Source organism: Oncorhynchus gorbuscha, unplaced genomic scaffold, assembly GCF_021184085.1.
Source record: "Oncorhynchus gorbuscha isolate QuinsamMale2020 ecotype Even-year unplaced genomic scaffold, OgorEven_v1.0 Un_scaffold_766, whole genome shotgun sequence".
Classification (NCBI taxonomy): Eukaryota; Metazoa; Chordata; class Actinopteri; order Salmoniformes; family Salmonidae; genus Oncorhynchus; species Oncorhynchus gorbuscha.
Genome location: NW_025745801.1, coordinates 178004 through 199585, shown reverse-complemented (window position 1 = coordinate 199585; position 21582 = coordinate 178004). Strand labels below are relative to the sequence as shown.

Below are 21582 nucleotides of genomic sequence, written 5' to 3'. Positions count from 1 at the left end.
GCCGTCATACCGCTCAGGAAGGAGACACGTTCTGTCTCCTAGAGATGAACGTACTTTGGTGCGAAAAGTGCAAATCAATCCCAGAACAACAGCAAAGGACATTGTGAAGATGCTGGAGTTAACAGGTACAAAAGTATCTATATCCACAGTAAAACAAGTCCTATATCGACATAATCTGAAAGACCGCTCAGGACGGAAGATGCTACTGCTCCAGAACCGCCATAAAAAAGACAAGACTACGGTTTGCAACTCCACATGGGGACAAACCTGCTTTTTGGAAAAATGTGCTCTGGTCTGATGACACACAAATAGAACTGTTTAGCCATATTGACCATCATTATGTTTGGAGGAAAAGGGGGAGGCTTGCAAGCCTAAGAATAAAATCCCAACCGTGAAGCATGGGGATGGCAGCATCATGTTGTGGGGGTGCTTTGCTGCAGGAGGGACTGGTGCACTTCACAAAATAAAGGGCATCATGAGGGAGGGAAATTATGTGGGATATATTGAAGCAACATCTCAAGACATCACAGGAAGTTAAAGCTTGGTCGCAAATGGGTCTTCCAAATGGACAATGACCCCAAGGATACTTCCAAAGTTGTGGCAAAATGGCTTAAGGACAACAAAGTCAAGGTATTGGAGTGGCCATCACAAAGCCCTGACCTCAATCCTGTCGTGTCTTTGGCTATGCCGGATTAAGTGATATGACATGCTATTCTATAAAATCATTTCTCCGTAATTACTATTACCTGATTGAGGTAATCATGTAAATGTAATTATCTAGAGAGTCGGGGCACCACAAAATAATATTTATAGAGCAGTTATCTTCCGAATAAACTCTTAAAGACCTAGTAATATTTTACATCAATAGCAGTCAATATCAATCGTCACCTTAATTCAGTTTCATTTGAAAGTTGTAAATTCTTAGTAAATCCCTGGCTAACAATTTGAATCAGCAATACAAAATTGGGTTTAATTATTTATTTACTAAATACCTAACTCATCACACAGAATTACACATATGCATAATTAAATCATAACTTGATTACAAATTACGTCATAAAGGAAAATGTCCCTAGCGGGCGGTACAGATATGACAGCTTGTAACAAAGGAAAAGGGGCTGGGTTGAGTGAAGGAGCGGGAAGACTGAGAAACAAAGGTGAAGCTGTGCTATCGTAAATACAGTATCTTATGCATTCTAACTTACCGTCCATTTGGAAAAGGAAAATGCAATAAATATTTACTCTGAGCTGGTGGTAGATGGAAGGCCGTGTTGCCCAACCGAGTCCTCTGAAGAATGTCTCTGGTGGTCAATTGGATACGTTGTAGTAACGTTGTTGTGTGGTAGACGGGATACTCTGTCTGTTCCTTCCTAACCTGCGTTTGTAGCTGCGGTTGCTAACTCAACGGCTAGGAGGTATCACTTCTGTAGTGAATAAGAGTTCAAATGTTGGCTTCGTTCTGTAGTTATAATCTGAACCATTCTGATGTTGGACCGTTGTCCTACATCCCCGGAACCGGAAGTTCTATTGTCGTAAAGGGCTTATATAGGAAGGGAGAGAACGGTGTGTTTGAATAGTTTTAGAGCCCATGTCCCTTCACAGGGTCTGAATGGGTCTGAGCCACTGATTGAGCAACTCCATCTTATGAAAACACACATCTCACATTTTAGAAGCTAAAATCCCATTTCATCCCATCACAGGTCCTGGAGTGGCCTAGCCAGTCTTCAGATCTAAACCCCATAGAAAATCTTTGACGGGAGTTGAAAGTCCGTGTTGCCCAGCCCAGCAACAGCCCCAAAACATCACTGCTCTAGAGGAGATCTGCATGGAGGAATGGGCCAAAATACCAGCAACAGTGTGTGAAAGTCTTCACAAGGTTTATAGGAAACGTTTGACCTCTGTCATTGCCAACAAAGGGTATATAACAAAGTATTGAGATCAACTTTTGTTATTGACCAAATACTTATTTTCCACCATAATTTGCAAATAAATTCGTTAAAAATCCTACAATGTGATTTTCTGGATTTTCTTTTCTAATTTTGTCTGTCATAGTTGAAGTGTACCTATGATGGAAATTACAGGCCTCTCATCTTTTTAAGTGGGAGAACTTGCACAATTGGTGGCTGACTAAATACTTTTTTGCCCCACTGTATGTCCAACAATAATGTATGTTGATGATAATAATGACACACACCTTACTATTGTCACTAATTGCACTTGTTTGTCTACATAACCTGGTTCAAGTATTCATGACATTATGACATCACCCTGAGGGAGGTACAGTGATGCTGAAACCATTGGTAAATACCCGTTCAATTGCTGGGAGTTTATATATATGGAGTGTGTTATATATATGGAGTGTGTTATATATATGGAGTGTGTTATATATATGGAGTGTGTTATATATATGGAGTGTGTTATATATATGGAGTGTGTTATATATATGGAGTGTGTTATATATATGGAGTGTGTTATATATATGGAGTGTGTTATATATATGGAGTGTGTTATATATATGGAGTGTGCGACTTTATTTTGATCGTTTGAAGTCTTGATCAATGAACACATTATCCGTGGCCACGAAGGCTTGAATCTGGAACTGACGGATGTCCTAGACAGTGACTGGGTAGCCGGGGTGAAAAAGCAGGGTCTCTCCTTGTCCTGGCGAGCCCTGGCAGATTTCCCGTCAGCTCTGGGCATGTAGCACGGAGATGGCCAAGACCTACGCAGTAGAGGCAGCAGCCTTTGCGCATGCGCCTGTCACGTTCCTGTGGGTTCAGGCGTGTGCGTCACAGCTGCATGGGCTCCGTAATGTCGGAAGGCTTGGGGTGCTCAGTGGTTAAGGGTGTCGCAGTGGTTAAGGGTGCTGTACTGCACCGCCAGCTGTGCCACCAGAGACTCTGGGTTCGCGCCCAGGCTCTGTCGTAACCGGCCGCAACCAGGAGATCCGTGGGGCGACGCACAATTGGCATAGCGTCGTCCGGGTTAGGGAGGGTTTGGTCTGTAGGTATATCCTTGTCTCATCGCGCACCAGCGACTCCTGTGGCGGGCCGGTGCGCAATGCACGCTAACCAAGGTTGCCAGGTGCACGGTGTTTCCTCCAACACATTGGCTTCTGGGTTGGGTGCGCACTGTGTTAAGAAGCAGTGCGGCTTGGTTGGGTTGTGTATCGGAGGACGCATGACTTTCAACCTTCATCTCTCCCGAGCCTGTACGGATGAGACAAGATCGTAGCTACTAACAATTGGATATCACAAAATTGGGGAGAAAAAGGAGGTAAAAATTTAAAAATAAATAAAAAAGATTTTTTTTTTTTAAACCCTGTCTCACACATTCTCGAAGGCGGTTGTCGATCCAGATTTCCATCGTTATCAGGGGCTTGAGGTCATCTCCCAGTTCCCGAGAGGCCAGTTCATCCTTCATGGAGTTAAATAGACCCTGTTGCTAAAATTAAATTGTACTACACCAGCTCCGATGCTGGACTTATGTGGCAGGGCTTGCATACTATTACAGACTACAAAGGGAAGCACAGCCACGTGCTGCCCAGAGACACGAGCCTACCAGACGAGCTAAATCACTTCTATGCTCGCTTCGAGGCAAGCAACACTGAGGCATGTATGAGAGCTATTTCAGGCAACTGTGTGATCACGCTCTCCGTAGCCGATGTGAGTAATACCTTAAAGAGGTCAACATTCACAAGGCCGCAGGGCCAGACGGACTACAAGGACGTGTGCTCCAGGCATGCGGTGACCAACTGGCAGGTGTCTTCACTGACATTTTCAACATGTCCCTGATTGAGTCTGTAATACCAACATGTTTCAAGCACACCACCATAGTCTCTGTGCCCAAGAACACTAAGGCAACCTGCCTAAATGACTACAGACCCGTAGCACTCACGTACGTAGCCATGAAGTGCTTTGAAAGGCTGGTAACGGCTCATATCATCACCATTATCGAAGAAACCCTAGACCCACTCAAATTTGCATACCGCCCAAAGAGATCCACAGATGATGCTATCTTTATTGCACTCCACACTGCCCTTTCCCACCTGGACAAAAGGAACACCTACGTGAGAATGCTATTCATTGACTACAGCTCAGCGTTCAACACCATAGTGCCCTCAAAGCTCATCTTTAAGCTTAGGAACCTGGGACTAAACATCTCCCTCTGCAACTGGATCCTGGACTTCTTGATGAGCCGCCCCCAGGTGGTAAGAGTAAGTAACAACACATCTGCCACGCTGATCCTCATCACGGGGAGCCCCTCAGGGGTGCATGCTCAGCCCTCTCCTGTACTCCCTGTTCACTCATGACTGCATAACCAGACACGACTCCAACGCCATCATTGAACAGTGTCATCAGGCCTGATCACTGACAACAACAACAAAGCCTACAGGGAGGAGGTCAGAGACCAGGGACTTTTTTGTACTTTACAAGTATTTTTCTTAACTGCATTGTTGGTTAAGGGCTTGTGGCCAGGCACGACTCCAAAACCATCATTAAGTTTGCAGACGACAAAACAGTGGTAAGCCTGATCACCGACAACGATGAGACAGCCTATAGGGAGGAGGTCAGAGACCTGGCTGGGTGGTGCCAGAATAACAACAGATCCCTCAGCGTAACCAAGACTAAGGAGATGATTGTGGACTACAGGAAAAGGAGGACCGAGCACGCCCCCATTCTCATCGCCGGGGCTGTACAACAAAACCTATTCCCCCTCAGGAGACTAAAAAAATTTGGCATGGGTCCTCAGATCCTCAAAAGGTTCTACAGCTGCAACATCGAGAGTATCCTGACTGGCTGCATCACTGCCTGGTACGGCAACTGCTTGGCCTCCGACTGCAAAGCGCGACAGAGGGTAGTGCGAATGGCCCAGTAAATCACTGGGACCAAGCTGCCTGCCATCCAGGACTTCTACACCAGGCGGTGTCAGAGGAAGGCCAAAAAATTGTCAAAGACCCCAGACACCCCAGTCATAGACTGTTCTCTCTACTACCGCGTGGCAAACAACCATTATGATGGTTGACCATGACAGGGTTTATTAATGACAGGGTTGATTAATGACAGGGTTTATTAATGACAGGGTTTATTAATGACAGGGTTTATTAATGACAGGGTTGATTAATGACAGGGTTGATTCATGACAGGGTTGATCATGACAGGGTTGATAATGACAGGGTTGATTAATGACAGGGTTGATTAATGACAGGGTTGATTAATGACAGGGTTGATTAATGACAGGATTGATTATGACAGGGTTTATTAATGACAGGGTTTATTAATGACAGGGTTGATTCATGACAGGGTTGATTAATGACAGGGTTGATTAATGACAGGGTTTATTAATGACAGGGTTGATAATGACAGGGTTGATCATGACAGTGTTTATTAATGACAGGGTTTATTAATGACAGGGTTGATTCATGACAGGGTTTATTAATGACAGGGTTTATTAATGACAGGGTTTATTAATGACAGGGTTGATTAATGACAGGGTTTATTAATGACAGGGTTGATAATGACAGGGTTGATCATGACAGTGTTTATTAATGACAGGGTTTATTAATGACAGGGTTTATTAATGACAGGGTTGATTAATGACAGGGTTTATTAATGACAGGGTTGATAATGACAGGGTTGATCATGACAGTGTTTATTAATGACAGGGTTTATTAATGACAGGGTTTATTAATGACAGGGTTGATTAATGACAGGGTTTATTAATGACAGGGTTGATAATGACAGGGTTGATCATGACAGTGTTTATTAATGACAGGGTTTATTAATGACAGGGTTTATTAATGACAGGGTTTATTAATGACAGGGTTTATTAATGACAGGGTTGATTCATGACAGGGTTTATTAATGACAGGGTTTATTAATGACAGGGTTGATTAATGACAGGGTTTATTAATGACAGGGTTTATTAATGACAGGGTTGATTCATGACAGGGTTTATTAATGACAGGGTTTATTAATGACAGGGTTGATTCATGACAGGGTTTATTAATGACAGGGTTTATTAATGACAGGGTTTATTAATGACAGGGTTGATTCATGACAGGGTTTATTAATGACAGGGTTGATTCATGACAGGGTTGATCATGACAGGGTTGATTCATGACAGGGTTGATAATGACAGGGTTGATTCATGACAGGGTTTACTATGACAGGGTTTATCATAATGTACAAATCTCTATTCAGCTTCTATATCTGCGTAAAGGAAATTGTTATCTGTAAGAAGTAAGAGAACTGGTTATTTAACAATTATTTGTTTACTTTGTTTTCCAGAATGTTTTTGTTCAACTGTGTTACCCACTCCAGTCAGCAGGTGGCGATGAGTTTTTCAGGTGTTGCTTCTTGCGTGACGTATAATGTACGGGACGGGATGTTTTTTTCACCAACAACAATTCATCTACCTCGGTAGCGTGCTAGCCAACATAAAACCACAACATTTAAGCTCTTTAGGCAAGGTATATTAACCTCAGTGTTTTAAACACACCGTCAGAGTAACGTTAACTAGTAAATAGGCCATTTAATTTACTATTTACGTTATTAGCTATCTGGCTAAGTAACACTCGGCTAATGCTAACTAGCTTACTTGCTAACATCCTCGACCATGAGCTCACCAAGCTACACCCTCCCTGCTAAAGAAGAGGAGAAAGAAGCCCCCGTGAAAGAGGAGGAGGAAGAGGAGGCTGTTACAGTTAAACAAGAAGTAGAGGATGAGGCTGTTACAGTTAAACAAGAAGAATTTACATTGAAAGAAGAGGAAGAATATTTAAGAGTGAAAGAGGAGGATGCAGTTTGTGGAATGAAGGAGGATGAGGGGGAGATTACTGTCACGTTGGAGGAGGAAGGGAAGACTGGAGATCTGATTAACACCAGTAAGTACTATTTTAGAAACACTGTGTTTCTATCCGACTGTTTCTGTCAGAGTTTTTCTGACTCTGTAGTTGTTGAACTGTCTTACTAATGTGTCGTGTTAAAGACATCCGACATTCGCAAAAACGCTGTCAAGCCACCCACTCTTCTGTTTCCGACTGCATTTTCTTACACCGAGATCATTCCGAAAGTTGTTATTGCATTTTGGGGACACCAAAAGTACATTTTCCAATGCGAATACACAAGGCTTTATGGTACCGCGTGTTTTCTGATGGGGGAGACTGAGGCGGATGCTCTTTAAACATCTCGATCAGCATCATCTGCAAAACAAGTTTTTCAGGGATCTTTTTATTTCAGCTCCTGAAAGGTTTTAAGTATATTTATAAAATACCTGGGACATTTGTCAAGTCTTGTTCCAGCCCATATGTGTCATCTACCTACGTTATATAGGTATGTAGGGTCATCTACCTACGTTATATAGGTATGTAGGTCATCTACCTACGTTATATAGGTATGTAGGTCATCTACCTACGTTATATAGGTATGTAGGTCATCTACCTACGTTATATAGGTATGTAGGGTCATCTACCTACGTTATATAGGTATGTAGGTCATCTACCTACGTTATATAGGTATGTAGGTCATCTACCTACGTTATGTAGGTCATCTACCTACATTATATAGGTATGTAGGTCATCTACCTACGTTATATAGGTCATCTACCTACGTTATATAGGTCATCTACCTACGTTATACAGGTATGTAGGGTCATCTACCTACGTTATATAGGTATGTAGGTCATCTACCTACGTTATATAGGTATGTAGGGTATACGTTATATAGGTATGTAGGTCATCATAGGTATGTAGGTCATCTACCTACGTTATATAGGTATTAGGTCATCTACCTACGTTTATAGGTATGTAGGTCATCTACCTATGTTATATAGGTATGTAGGTCATCTACCTACGTTATATAGGTATGTAGGTCATCTACCTACGTTATATAGGTATGTAGGTCATCTACCTACGTTATATGGGTATGTAGGTCATCTACCTACGTTATATGGGTATGTAGGTCATCTACCTACGTTATGTAGGTCATCTACCTACGTTATATAGGTATGTAGGTCATCTACCTACGTTATGTAGGTCATCTACCTACGTTATGTAGGTCATCTACCTACGTTATGTAGGTATGTAGGTCATCTACCTACGTTATGTAGGTATGTAGGTCATCTACCTACGTTATATAGGTATGTAGGTCATCTACCTACGTTATATAGGTATGTAGGTCATCTACCTACGTTATATAGGTATGTAGGTCATCTACCTACGTTATGTAGGTCATCTACCTACGTTATATAGGTATGTAGGTCATCTACCTACGTTATATAGGTATGTAGATCATCTACCTACGTTATGTAGGTCATCTACCTACGTTATATAGGTATGTAGGTCATCTACCTACGTTATGTAGGTCATCTACCTACGTTATATAGGTATGTAGGTCATCTACCTACGTTATATAGGTATGTAGGTCATCTACCTACGTTATATAGGTATGTAGGTCATCTACCTACGTTATATAGGTATGTAGGTCATCTACCTACGTTATATAGGTCATCTACCTACGTTATATAGGTATGTAGGGTTATGTAGGTCATCTACCTACGTTATATAGGTATGTAGGTCATCTACCTACGTTATATAGGTATGTAGGTCATCTACCTACGTTATATAGGTATGTAGGTCATCTACCTGCGTTATATAGGCATGTAGGTCATCTACCTACGTTATATAGGTATGTAGGTCATCTACCTACGTTATGTAGGTCATCTACCTACGTTATATAGGTATGTAGGTCATCTACCTACGTTATGTAGGTCATCTACCTACGTTATATAGGTATGTAGGTCATCTACCTACGTTATGTAGGTCATCTACCTACGTTATGTAGGTCATCTACCTACGTTATATAGGTATGTAGGTCATCTACCTACGTTATGTAGGTCATCTACCTACGTTATGTAGGTCATCTACCTACGTTATATAGGTATGTAGGTCATCTACCTACGTTATGTAGGTTATACGGTATGTAGGTCATCTACCTACGTTATATAGGTATGTAGGTCATCTACCTACGTTATGTAGGTATGTAGGTCATCTACCTACGTTATATAGGTTATGTAGGTCAGGTCATCTACCTACGTTATGTAGGTATGTAGGTCATCTACCTACGTTATGTAGGTATGTAGGTCATCTACCTACGTTATGTAGGTATGTAGGTCATCTACCTACGTTATTAGGTATGTAGGGTATAGGTATGTAGGTCATCTACCTCGTTATGTAGGTATGTAGGTCATCTACCTACGTTATGTAGGTATAGGTCATCTACCTACGTTATGTATGGGTCATCTACCTACGTTATTAGGTATAGGGTATGTATGTAGGTCATCTACCTACGTTATGTAGGTATGTAGGGTCATCTACCTACGTTATATAGGTATGTAGGGTCATCTACCTACGTTATATAGGTATGTAGGGTCATCTACCTACGTTATGTAGGTCATCTACCTACGTTATATAGGTATGTAGGTCATCTACCTACGTTATATAGGTATGTAGGTCATCTACGTTATATAGGAATGGCACGTCAGCTTTGACATCGTTTTTGCACATCTGTGTTAAACTAGACATCCGATCGATGCCGATGTTGGCATTTTTAGTTAATATTGGCCGATTCTTTTGATATTCTTACCGATATATCGTGCTTCCCGAATTAATATGAAAGTTTAAGATTGAATACATTTACGTTAAAATGTGCATTTCAGAATGTAGACATACTGGACGTTATAAGGATCATAATGACGAGATGTTGGCTGTATCGTTCATGGATCACAGGGTCTTACAGGGGGGGGGCATATTTTGGCCTAAAATGACCCACTTTCATCATGATGTTGTCAGAAAGGGGTTTGTGATACAAATGTAAAACATATTTCCACCCCATTTTAAGTTTCTATGTGAGAATTGGCAGAGATTCCACACACATTTTCCGAACCATGATGGTGTGGAATCACCGTGCACTGCCAATCCACTCCTTCTCTGTATGAGGTCAGGACCTTTCCGATGCTCTGGTTCAGGTATCCCGGGGTCCCGGTGCTCGTTCAGGTAACCCTGGGTCCTGGTGGTCAGGTAACCGGTGCTCGTTCAGGTAACCCTGGGTCCTGGTGCTCGTTCAGGTAACCCTGGGTCCTGGTCAGGTAACCCAGGGTCCTGGTTCAGGTAACCCTGGGTCCTGGTGCTCAGGTAACCCTGGGTCCTGGTGCTCGTTCAGGTAACCCTGGATCCTGGTGCTCGTTCAGGTAACCTTGGGTCCTGGTGCTCGTTCAGGTAACCCTGGGTCCTGGTGCTCGTTCCGGTAACCCTGGGGCCTGGTGCTCATTCAGGTAACCCTGGGGCCTGGTGCTCGTTCAGGTAACCCTGGGGCCTGGTGCTCGTTCAGGTAACCCTGGGGCCTGGTGCTCGTTCAGGTAACCCGGGGTCCCGGTGCACAGAAACTCATATTTTAAAAAAAAACACTCTTTGCCTACTCCATAATGTTTCATCATTAGATGCTACAGTCCTCCTTTAAGACTCTATAATGTTTCATCATTAGATGCTACAGTCCTCCTTTAAGACTCCATAATGTTTAAACTGTAGATGCTACAGTCCTCCTTTAAGACTCCATAATGTTTCATCATTAGATGCTACAGTCCTCCTTTAAGACTCTATAATGTTTCATGATTAGATGCTACAGTCCTCCTTTAAGACTCCATAATGTTTAAATCATTAGATGCTACAGTCCTCCTTTAAGACTCCATAATGTTTCATCATTAGATGCTACAGTCCTCCTTTAAGAATCCATAATGTTTCATCATTAGATGCTACAGTCCTCCTTTAAGACTCCATGATGTTTCATCATTAGATGCTACAGTCCTCCTTTAAGACTCCATAATATTTAAGCTGTAGATGCAGGGCTCCGGGCAGCCGAGCGGAAATGGAGGAAAACTCGCCTCCCTGCGGACCTGGCATCCTTTCACTCCCTCCTCTCTACATTTTCCTCCTCTGTCTCTGCTGCTAAAGCCACTTTCTACCACTCTAAATTCCAAGCATCTGCCTCTAACCCTAGGAAGCTCTTTGCCACCTTCTCCTCCCTCCTGAATCCCCCCTCCTCCCTCTCTGCAGATGACTTCGTCAACCATTTTGAAAAGAAGGTCGACGACATCCGATCCTCGTTTGCTAAGTCAAACGACACCGCTGGTTCTGCTCACACTGCCCTACCCTGTGCTCTGACCTCTTTCTCCCCTCTCTCCAGATGAAATCTTGCGTCTTGTGACGGCCGGCCGCCCAACAACCTGCCCGCTTGACCCTATCCCCTCCTCTCTTCTCCAGACCATTTCCGGAGACCTTCTTTCTCCCTTACCTCACCCTGCTCATCAACTCATCCCTGACCGCTGGCTACGTCCCTTCCGTCTTCAAGAGAGCGAGAGTTGCACCCCTTCTGAAAAAACCTACACTCGATCCCTCCGATGTCAACAACTACAGACCAGTATCCCTTCTTTCTTTTCTCTCCAAAACTCTTGAACGTGCCGTCCTTGGCCAGCTCTCCCGCTATCTCTCTCTGAATGACCTTCTTGATCCAAATCAGTCAGGTTTCAAGACTAGTCATTCAACTGAGACTGCTCTCCTCTGTATCACGGAGGCGCTCCGCACTGCTAAAGCTAACTCTCTCTCCTCTGCTCTCATCCTTCTAGACCTATCGGCTGCCTTCGATACTGTGAACCATCAGATCCTCCTCTCCACCCTCTCCGAGTTGGGCATCTCCGGCGCGGCCCACGCTTGGATTGCGTCCTACCTGACAGGTCGCTCCTACCAGGTGGCGTGGCGAGAATCTGTCTCCTCACCACGCGCTCTCACCACTGGTGTCCCCCAGGGCTCTGTTCTAGGCCCTCTCCTATTCTCGCTATACACCAAGTCACTTGGCTCTGTCATAACCTCACATGGTCTCTCCTATCATTGCTATGCAGACGACACACAATTAATCTTCTCCTTTCCCCCTTCTGATGACCAGGTGGCGAATCGCATCTCTGCATGTCTGGCAGACATATCAGTGTGGATGACGGATCACCACCTCAAGCTGAACCTCGGCAAGACGGAGCTGCTCTTCCTCCCGGGGAAGGACTGCCCGTTCCATGATCTCGCCATCACGGTTGACAACTCCATTGTGTCCTCCTCCCAGAGCGCTAAGAACCTTGGCGTGATCCTGGACAACACCCTGTCGTTCTCAACTAACATCAAGGCGGTGGCCCGTTCCTGTAGGTTCATGCTCTACAACATCCGCAGAGTACGACCCTGCCTCACACAGGAAGCGGCGCAGGTCCTAATCCAGGCACTTGTCATCTCCCGTCTGGATTACTGCAACTCGCTGTTGGCTGGGCTCCCTGCCTGTGCCATTAAACCCCTACAACTCATCCAGAACGCCGCAGCCCGTCTGGTGTTCAACCTTCCCATGTTCTCTCACGTCCCTCCGCTCTCTCCACTGGCTTCCAGTTGAAGCTCGCATCCGCTACAAGACCATGGTGCTTGCCTACGGAGCTGTGAGGGGAACGGCACCTCAGTACCTCCAGGCTCTGATCAGGCCCTACACCCAAACAAGGGCACTGCGTTCATCCACCTCTGGCCTGCTCGCCTCCCTACCACTGAGGAAGTACAGTTCCCGCTCAGCCCAGTCAAAACTGTTCGCTGCTCTGGCCCCCCAATGGTGGAACAAACTCCCTCACGACGCCAGGACAGCAGAGTCAATCACCACCTTCCGGAGACACCTGAAACCCCACCTCTTTAAGGAATACCTAGGATAGGATAAGTAATCCCTCTCACCTCCCCCCCCCTTTAAGATTTAGATGCACTACTGTAAAGTGACTGTTCCACTGGATGTCATAAGGTGAATGCACCAATCTGTAAGTCGCTCTGGATAAGAGCGTCTGCTAAATGACTTAAATGTAAAATGTAAATGTAATGCTGCAAATCAAAAACTCTAAGATGAGAATTGGTGTCATTATACACCTGCTTTACATTTCTTACATGTATTTATTCATATTGAAACATATCAACATTAATATTGAAATAATACATTTTTATTTGGCTTAATTTTTCAATCTATTTTTGAGCGTAATATACTCCATGGACATATCAAAGATAAGATTGAGAGTTGAATCTGCTACTTGTAGAGATATACGATCCATTTGGGAAGCCACTATATGATCCATTTGGGAAGCCACTATATGATCCATTTGGGAAGCCACTATATGATCCATTTGGGAAGCCACTATACGATCCATTTGGGAAGCCACTATATGATCCATTTGGGAAGCCACTATATGATCCATTTGGGAAGCCACTATATGATCCATTTGGGAAGCCACTATATGATCCATTTGGGAAGCCACCATATGATCCATTTGGGAAGCTACTATATGATCCATTTGGGAAGCCACTATATGATCCATTTGGGAAGCTACTATATGATCCATTTGGGAAGCTACTATATGATCCATTTGGGAAGCCACTATATGATCCATTTGGGAAGCCACCACATTATCCATTTGGGAAGCCACTATATGATCCATTTGGGAAGCCACTATATGATCCATTTGGGAAGCTACCATATGATCCATTTGGGAAGCCACTATATGATCCATTTGGGAAGCCACTATATGATCCATTTGGGAAGCTACTATATGATCCATTTGGGAAGCCACTATATGATCCATTTGGGAAGCCACTATATGAGCCTTACCAACATCATGAATGTAAAAAACTGTATTGAAAAAGCTTGCCCTCTGCTGGAGATTTGCAGGTCAAAGAAGGGCTGTGATTGGTTACATTTCCTACTATGCCAATTGGTCCATCACATTACAACTAGTAGAGATCCTGCTCTGAAACTCTGTCTAAAATGCTCCATCACATTAAAACTGATAGAGATCCTGCTCTGAAACTCTGTCTAAAATGGTCCATCACATTAAAACTAGTAGAGATCCTGCTCTGAAACTCTGTCTAAAATGGTCCATCACATTAAAACTAGTAGAGATCCTACTCTGAAACTCTGTCTAAAATGGTCCATCACATTAAAACTAGTAGAGATCCTGCTCTGAAACTCTGTCTAGAATGGTCCATCACATTAAAACTAGTAGAGATCCTGCTCTGAAACTCTGATGCTCAACCCACCACCACCAATGTTGTTAAAATCTCTGTCTGATAAATTGTATGAGTATGGAAGTGTTTTGTCTCTGTCTGATAAATTGTATGAGTATGGAAGTGGTTTGTCTCTGTCTGATAAATTGTATGAGTATGGAAGTGTTTTGACTCAGTCTCTGATAAATTGTATGAGTGTGGAAGTGTTTTGTCTCTGTCTGATAAATTGTATGAGTATGGAAGTGTTTTGACTCTGTCTGATAAATTGTATGAGTATGGAAGTGTTTTGTCTCTGTCTGATAAATTGTATGAGTATGGAAGTGTTTTGACTCAGTCTCTGATAAATTGTATGAGTGTGGAAGTGTTTTGTCTGTCTGATAAATTGTATGAGTATGGAAGGGTTTTGTCTCTGTCTGATAAATTGTATGAGTATGGAAGTGTTTTGTCTCTGTCTCTGATAAATTGTATGAGTATGGAAGTGTTTTGTCTCTGTCTTTGATAACTTGTATGAGTATGGAAGTGTTTTGACTCAGTCTCTGATAAATTGTATGAGTGTGGAAGTGTTTTGTCTCTGTCTGATAAATTGTATGAGTAAGGAAGTGTTTTGTCTCTGTCTGATAAATTGTATGAGTGTGGAAGTGTTTTGTCTCTGTCTGATAAATTGTATGAGTATGGAAGTGGTTTGTCTCTGTCTGATAAATTGTATGAGTATGGAAGTGTTTTGACTCAGTCTCTGATAAATTGTATGAGTGTGGAAGTGTTTTGTCTCTGTCTGATAAATTGTATGAGTATGGAAGTGTTTTGACTCTGTCTGATAAATTGTATGAGTATGGAAGTGTTTTGTCTCTGTCTGATAAATTGTATGAGTATGGAAGTGTTTTGACTCAGTCTCTGATAAATTGTATGAGTGTGGAAGTGTTTTGTCTGTCTGATAAATTGTATGAGTATGGAAGGGTTTTGTCTCTGTCTGATAAATTGTATGAGTATGGAAGTGTTTTGTCTCTGTCTCTGATAAATTGTATGAGTATGGAAGTGTTTTGTCTCTGTCTTTGATAACTTGTATGAGTATGGAAGTGTTTTGACTCAATCTGATAAATTGTATGAGTGTGGAAGTGTTTTGTCTCTGTCTGATAAATTGTATGAGTAAGGAAGTGTTTTGTCTCTGTCTGATAAATTGTATGAGTGTGGAAGTGTTTTGTCTCTGTCTGATAAATTGTATGAGTGTGGAAGTGTTTTGTCTCTGTCTGATAAATTGTATGAGTGTGGAAGTGTTTTGTCTCTGTCTGATAAATTGTATGAGTGTGGAAGTGTTTTGAGGATACAATATACAAGTAACTGCCAAATAAAGGAGACGCTTGAGTCAATGAGGGAAACAAAGTCGACTGAACTAAAATATAAACGCAACATGTAGTATAGTGTTGTTCCCCTTGTTTCATGAGCTGAAATAAAAAGTCCCAGAAATGTTCCATGCGCACAAAAAGTGTATTTCTCTCAAATTGTGTGCTCAAATTTGGTTTCATCCCTGTTACTGTGCATTTCTCCTTTGGCAAGATATTCCTATATTCCAATGTACTTGACGAACACTTGAGTCAATGAGGGATACAAAGTATTTTGAAAAGCAGGTGCTTCCACACAGGTGTGGTTCCTGAGTTAATTAAGCAATTCACATCCCATCATGCTTAGGGTCATGTATAAAAATGCCCAGTTGACCATTATCTTGGCTACCATGGCTAGAAGAAGAGATCTCAGAGACTTTGCAAGAGGGCTCTGAAAGGAGCATAGGGGTTTTAAAGGGTGTTTGTGTCTCAGTCACCTTATTGAACACTTCTGGGAGATTCTGGAGTGGCGTTGTCCATCACCATCAACAAAAATATCAAATTATTGAATTTCTCATGAAGGAATTGGGTGTCATCCCTCCAATACAGTTCCAGAAAATGTGCAAAATCTATGCCAAGGCGCACTGAGGCTGTTGTGGGGGCCCAACGTCCAATACACTTTATGTTGGGGTTTCCTTTATTTGGGCAGTTATGACTCTTTATGTTGGGGATTCCTTTATTTTGGTAGTTATGATGCTTTATGTTGGGGATTCCTTTATTTTGGCAGTTATGACTCTTTATGTTGGGGATTCCTTTATTTGGGCAGTTATGACTCTTTATGTTGGGGGATTCCTTTATTTTGGTAGTTATGATGCTTTATGTTGGGGATTCCTTTATTTTGGTAGTTATGACTCTTTATGTTGGGGATTCAATTATTTGGGCAGTTATGACTCTTTATGTTGGGGATTCAATTATTTGGGCAGTTATGACTCTTTATGTTGGGGATTCAATTATTTGGGCAGTTATGACTCTTTATGTTGGGGATTCAATTATTTGGGCAGTTTGACTATTTGGGGATTCAATTATTTGGGCAGTTATGACTCTTTATGTTGGGGATTCAATTATTTGGGCAGTTATGACTCTTTATGTTGGGGATTCCTTTACTTGGGCATTTATGACACTTTATGTTGGGGATTCCTTTATTTGGGCAGTTATGACTCTTTATGTTGGGGATTCCTTTATTTGGGCAGTTATGACTCTTTATGTTGGGGATTCCTTTATTGGGGCAGTTATGACTCTTTATGTTGGGGGATTCCTTTATTTTGGTAGTTATGACTCTTTATGTTGGGGATTCCTTTATTTTGGTAGTTATGACTCTTTATGTTGGGGATTCCTTTATTTGGGCAGTTATGACTCTTTATGTTGGGGATTCCTTTATTTTGGTAGTTATGACTCTTTATGTTGGGGATTCCTTTATTTGGGCAGTTATGACTCTTTATGTTGGGGGATTCCTTTATTTTGGTAGTTATGACTCTTTATGTTGGGGATTCCTTTATTTTGGTAGTTATGACTCTTTATGTTGGGGATTCCTTTATTTTGGGCAGTTATGACTCTTTATGTTGGGGGATTCCTTTATTTTGGTAGTTATGACTCTTTATGTTGGGGATTCCTTTATTTGGGCAGTTATGACTCTTTATGTTGGGGATTCCTTTATTTTGGTAGTTTCCTTTATGTTGGGGGATTCCTTTTTTGGGCAGTTATGACTCTTTATGTTGGGGATTCCTTTATTTGGGCAGTTATGACTCTTTATGTTGGGGATTCCTTTATTTTGGCAGTTATGACTCTTTATGTTGGGGATTCCTTTATTTGGGCAGTTATGACTCTTTATGTTGGGGATTCCTTTATTGGGGCAGTTATGACTCTTTATGTTGGGGGATTCCTTTATTTTGGTAGTTATGACTCTTTATGTTGGGGATTCCTTTATTTTGGTAGTTATGACTCTTTATGTTGGGGATTCCTTTATTTGGGCAGTTATGACTCTTTATGTTGGGGATTCCTTTATTTTGGTAGTTATGACTCTTTATGTTGGGGATTCCTTTATTTGGGCAGTTATGACTCTTTATGTTGGGGATTCCTTTATTTTGGTAGTTATGACTCTTTATGTTGGGGATTCCTTTATTTTGGTAGTTATGACTCTTTATGTTGGGGGATTCCTTTATTTGGGCCGTTATGACTCTTTATGTTGGGGGATTCCTTTATTTTGGTAGTTATGACTCTTTATGTTGGGGATTCCTTTATTTTGGTAGTTATGACTCTTTATGTTGGGGATTCCTTTATTTGGGCAGTTATGACTCTTTATGTTGGGGGATTCCTTTATTTTGGTAGTTATGACTCTTTATGTTGGGGATTCCTTTATTTGGGCAGTTATGACTCTTTATGTTGGGGATTCCTTTATTTTGGTAGTTATGACTCTTTATGTTGGGGATTCCTTTATTTGGGCAGTTATGACTCTTTATGTTGGGGATTCCTTTATTTGGGCAGTTATGACTCTTTATGTTGGGGATTCCTTTATTTTGGCAGTTATGACTCTTTATGTTGGGGATTCCTTTATTTTGGTAGGTATGACTCTTTTATGTTGGGGATTCCTTTATTTTGGTAGGTATGACTCTTTATGTTGGGGATTCCTTTATTTTGGCAGTTACCTGTAGCCATTATTATGAATTTCTTGGATCATTTATACTTTTTTTTTAAACACAAAAAAAAAAACATTTTTTTACCTCCTTTTTCTCCCCCGGACACAGCCCGGGATCGAACCTGGCTCTGTAGGGATGCCTCAAGCACTGCAGTGCCTTAGACCGCTGTGCCACTCGGGAGGCCCCCACGGATCATTTCGGACCTGAATACATGTCAACAATCCTTCCCCTCAAAGGACACTTCTTCTATGGATGTTAAAATCCCCCGTTACGGACGTTCTACTCAAGTTTTACATTGAACATGTTGTTTTTAACGCAGGACTTGTTAAAGGGCTACTGTGTGATTCAAACGAGTCCTATTCAACACCAGAATGTCACAGTCTGTAAGATGTGTTCACCGTCAAAGAGCGGGCCACCAACAAAACATTAATAACAATGGATCAAATGCAGCCTATGACATTGATTGAAATACTGTAGTCCACAATATATATTATTATAGAGCTCTATTCAGCCTGTAACCATGACATTATCTATTATTATAGAGCTCTGTTCAGCCTGTAACCATGACATTATCTATTATTATAGAGCTCTGATCAGCCTGTAACCATGACATTATCTATTATTATAGAGCTCTGATCAGCCTATAAACATGACATTATCTATTATTATAGAGCTCTGTTCAGCCTGTAACCATGACATTATCTATTATTATAGAGCTATGCTCACCCTAAAAACACAACATTCCATTCTAGTTGAAACTCTACATCTTTTGTTTTAAATTATTGAGGGATCTGATTTAGATTTAACGTCCTAGCAAGAGAGTTGTGGAGGTTTCATTCAGGTCTCTGTTTAAATAGACACTCTGTCTTTGGCAGGAGAAAGACCAGACTCAGAGGAACCAGAGACGTCCAAACCAACAAGACGACACCACTGCTCCCACTGTGGAAAGAGTTTTAACCATTTAAGGGACCTGCAACGACATGAGAGAATACACACAGGGGAGAAGCCTTTCCAATGCTCCCAGTGTGGAAAAAGTTTTTCCTTGTTAGCGAGCCTGAAACGACATGAGAGGACACACACAGGAGAGAAGCCTCATCACTGCTCCCAGTGTGGAAAGAGTTTTACCCAGTTAGGACACCTGAAAGTGCACGAGAGGATACACACAGGGGAGAAGCCCTACCACTGCTCCCAATGTGGAAAGAGTTTTAACCGGAAAGAATCCCTGAAAGAGCATGAAAGAATACACACAGTGCAGAAGCAAGAGAAACCGTACCACTGCTCCCACTGTGTAAAGGGTTTTACCGAGTTAGGGGACCTGAAAATGCATGAGAGAATACACACATGCGATAAATCTTTCCAATGCTTCCAGTGTGGAAAGAGTTTTTCCGCGTCAGGGTGCCTGAAAAGACATGAGAGAACACACACAGGGGGAAAACCTCATCACTGCTCCCAGTGTGGAAAGAGTTTTAACCGGAACGAACACTTGAAAGAGCATGAGAGAATACACACAGGAGACAAACCCTACCACTGCTCCCAATGTAAAAAGAGTTTTGCCTGGTTAGGACACATGAGAAGACATGAGAGAACACACACAGGAGATAAGGATGTAGGCTGCTGAACAGTGGGACATAGGACAGATGTAGGCTGAACAGTGGGACAGATGTAGGCTGAACAGTGGGACATAGGACAGGTGAAGGCTGAACAGTGGCTCATAGGACTGATGAAGGCTGAACAGTAGGACATAGGACAGATATAGACTGAACAGTGGGACATAGGACAGATATAGACTGAACAGTGGGACATAGGACAGATGTAGGCTGAACAGTGGGACATAGGACAGATGAAGGCTGAACAGTAGGACATAGGACAGATATAGACTGAACAGTGGGACATAGGACAGATATAGACTGAACAGTGGGACATAGGACAGGTGAAGGCTGAACAGTAGGACATAGGACAGATCTAGGCTGAACAGTGGGACATAGGACAGATGTAGGCTGAACAGTGGAACATAGGACAGATGTAGGCTGAACAGTGGGACATAGGACAGATGTAGGCTGAACAGTGGGACATAGGACAGATGTAGGCTGAACAGTGGGACAGATGTGGGCTGAACAGTGGGACAGATGTGGGCTGAACAGTAGGACAGATGTGGGCTGAACAGTGGGACAGATGTAGGCTGAACAGTGGGACATAGGACAGATATAGACTGAACAGTGGGACATAGGACAGATATAGACTGAACAGTGGGACAGATGTAGGCTGAACAGTGGAACATAGGACAGATGTAGGCTGAACAGTGGGACATAGGACAGATGTAGGCTGAACAGTGGGACATAGGACAGATGTAGGCTGAACAGTGGGACAGATGTGGGCTGAACAGTGGGACAGATGTAGGCTGAACAGTGGGACATAGGACAGATGTAGGCTGAACAGTGGGACATAGGACAGATGTGGGCTGAACAGTGGGACATAGGACAGATGTAGGCTGAACAGTGGGACATAGGACAGATGTAGGCTGAACAGTGGGACATAGGACAGATGTAGGCTGAACAGTGGGACAGATGTAGGCTGAACAGTAGGACATAGGACAGATATAGACTGAACAGTGGGACATAGGACAGATATAGACTGAACAATGGGACAGATGTAGGCTGAACAGTAGGACAGATGTTGGCTGAACAGTGGGTCATAGGACAGATGTAGGCTGAACAGTGGGACAGATATAGGCTGAACAGTGGGACATAGGACAGGTGTAGGCTGAACAGTGGGACATAGGACAGATGTAGGCTGAACAGTGGGACATAGGACAGATCTAGGCTGAACAGTGGGACAGATGTGGGCTGAACAGTGGGACACAGGACAGATATAGACTGAACAGTGGGACATAGGACAGATGTAGGCTGAACAGTGGGACATAGGACAGATATAGGCTGAACAGTGGGACATAGGACAGATGTAGGCTGAACAGTGGGACATAGGACAGATGTAGGCTGAACAGTGGCTCATAGGACAGGTGAAGGCTGAACAGTAGGACATAGGACAGATATATACTGAACAGTGGGACATAGGACAGATGAAGGCTGAACAGTGGGACATAGGACAGATGTAGGCTGAACAGTGGAACATAGGACTGATGAAGGCTGAACAGTGGGACATAGGACAGGTGAAGGCTGAACAGTAGGACAGATATAGGCTGAACAGTGGGACATAGGACAGGTGAAGGCTGAGCAGTGGCTCATAGGACTGATGAAGGCTGAACAGTAGGACATAGGACAGATATAGACTGAACAGTGGGACATAGGACAGATGTAGACTGAACAGTGGGACATAGGACAGATATAGACTGAACAGTGGGACATAGGACAGATGTAGACTGAACAGTGGGACATAGGACAGATATAGACTGAACAGTTGGACATAGGACAGATGTAGGCTGAACAGTGGGACATAGGAC

At 42.7% G+C, this 21582-nt stretch overlaps 1 protein-coding gene across 1 annotated transcript; it reads left to right on the top strand.

Moving 5' to 3' along the window:
* Window positions 1-6757: 6757 nt before the first annotated feature.
* On the top strand, window positions 6758-19722 carry LOC124020184 (zinc finger protein 239-like; the record flags this gene model as incomplete). The annotated part of the gene is made up of 2 exons (XM_046335517.1): window positions 6758-6886; window positions 19001-19722. Coding segments are annotated over exons 1-2 (795 nt in total), but the record flags the coding sequence as incomplete, so codon positions are not given.
* Between the last annotated feature and the right edge of the window lie 1860 nt (window positions 19723-21582).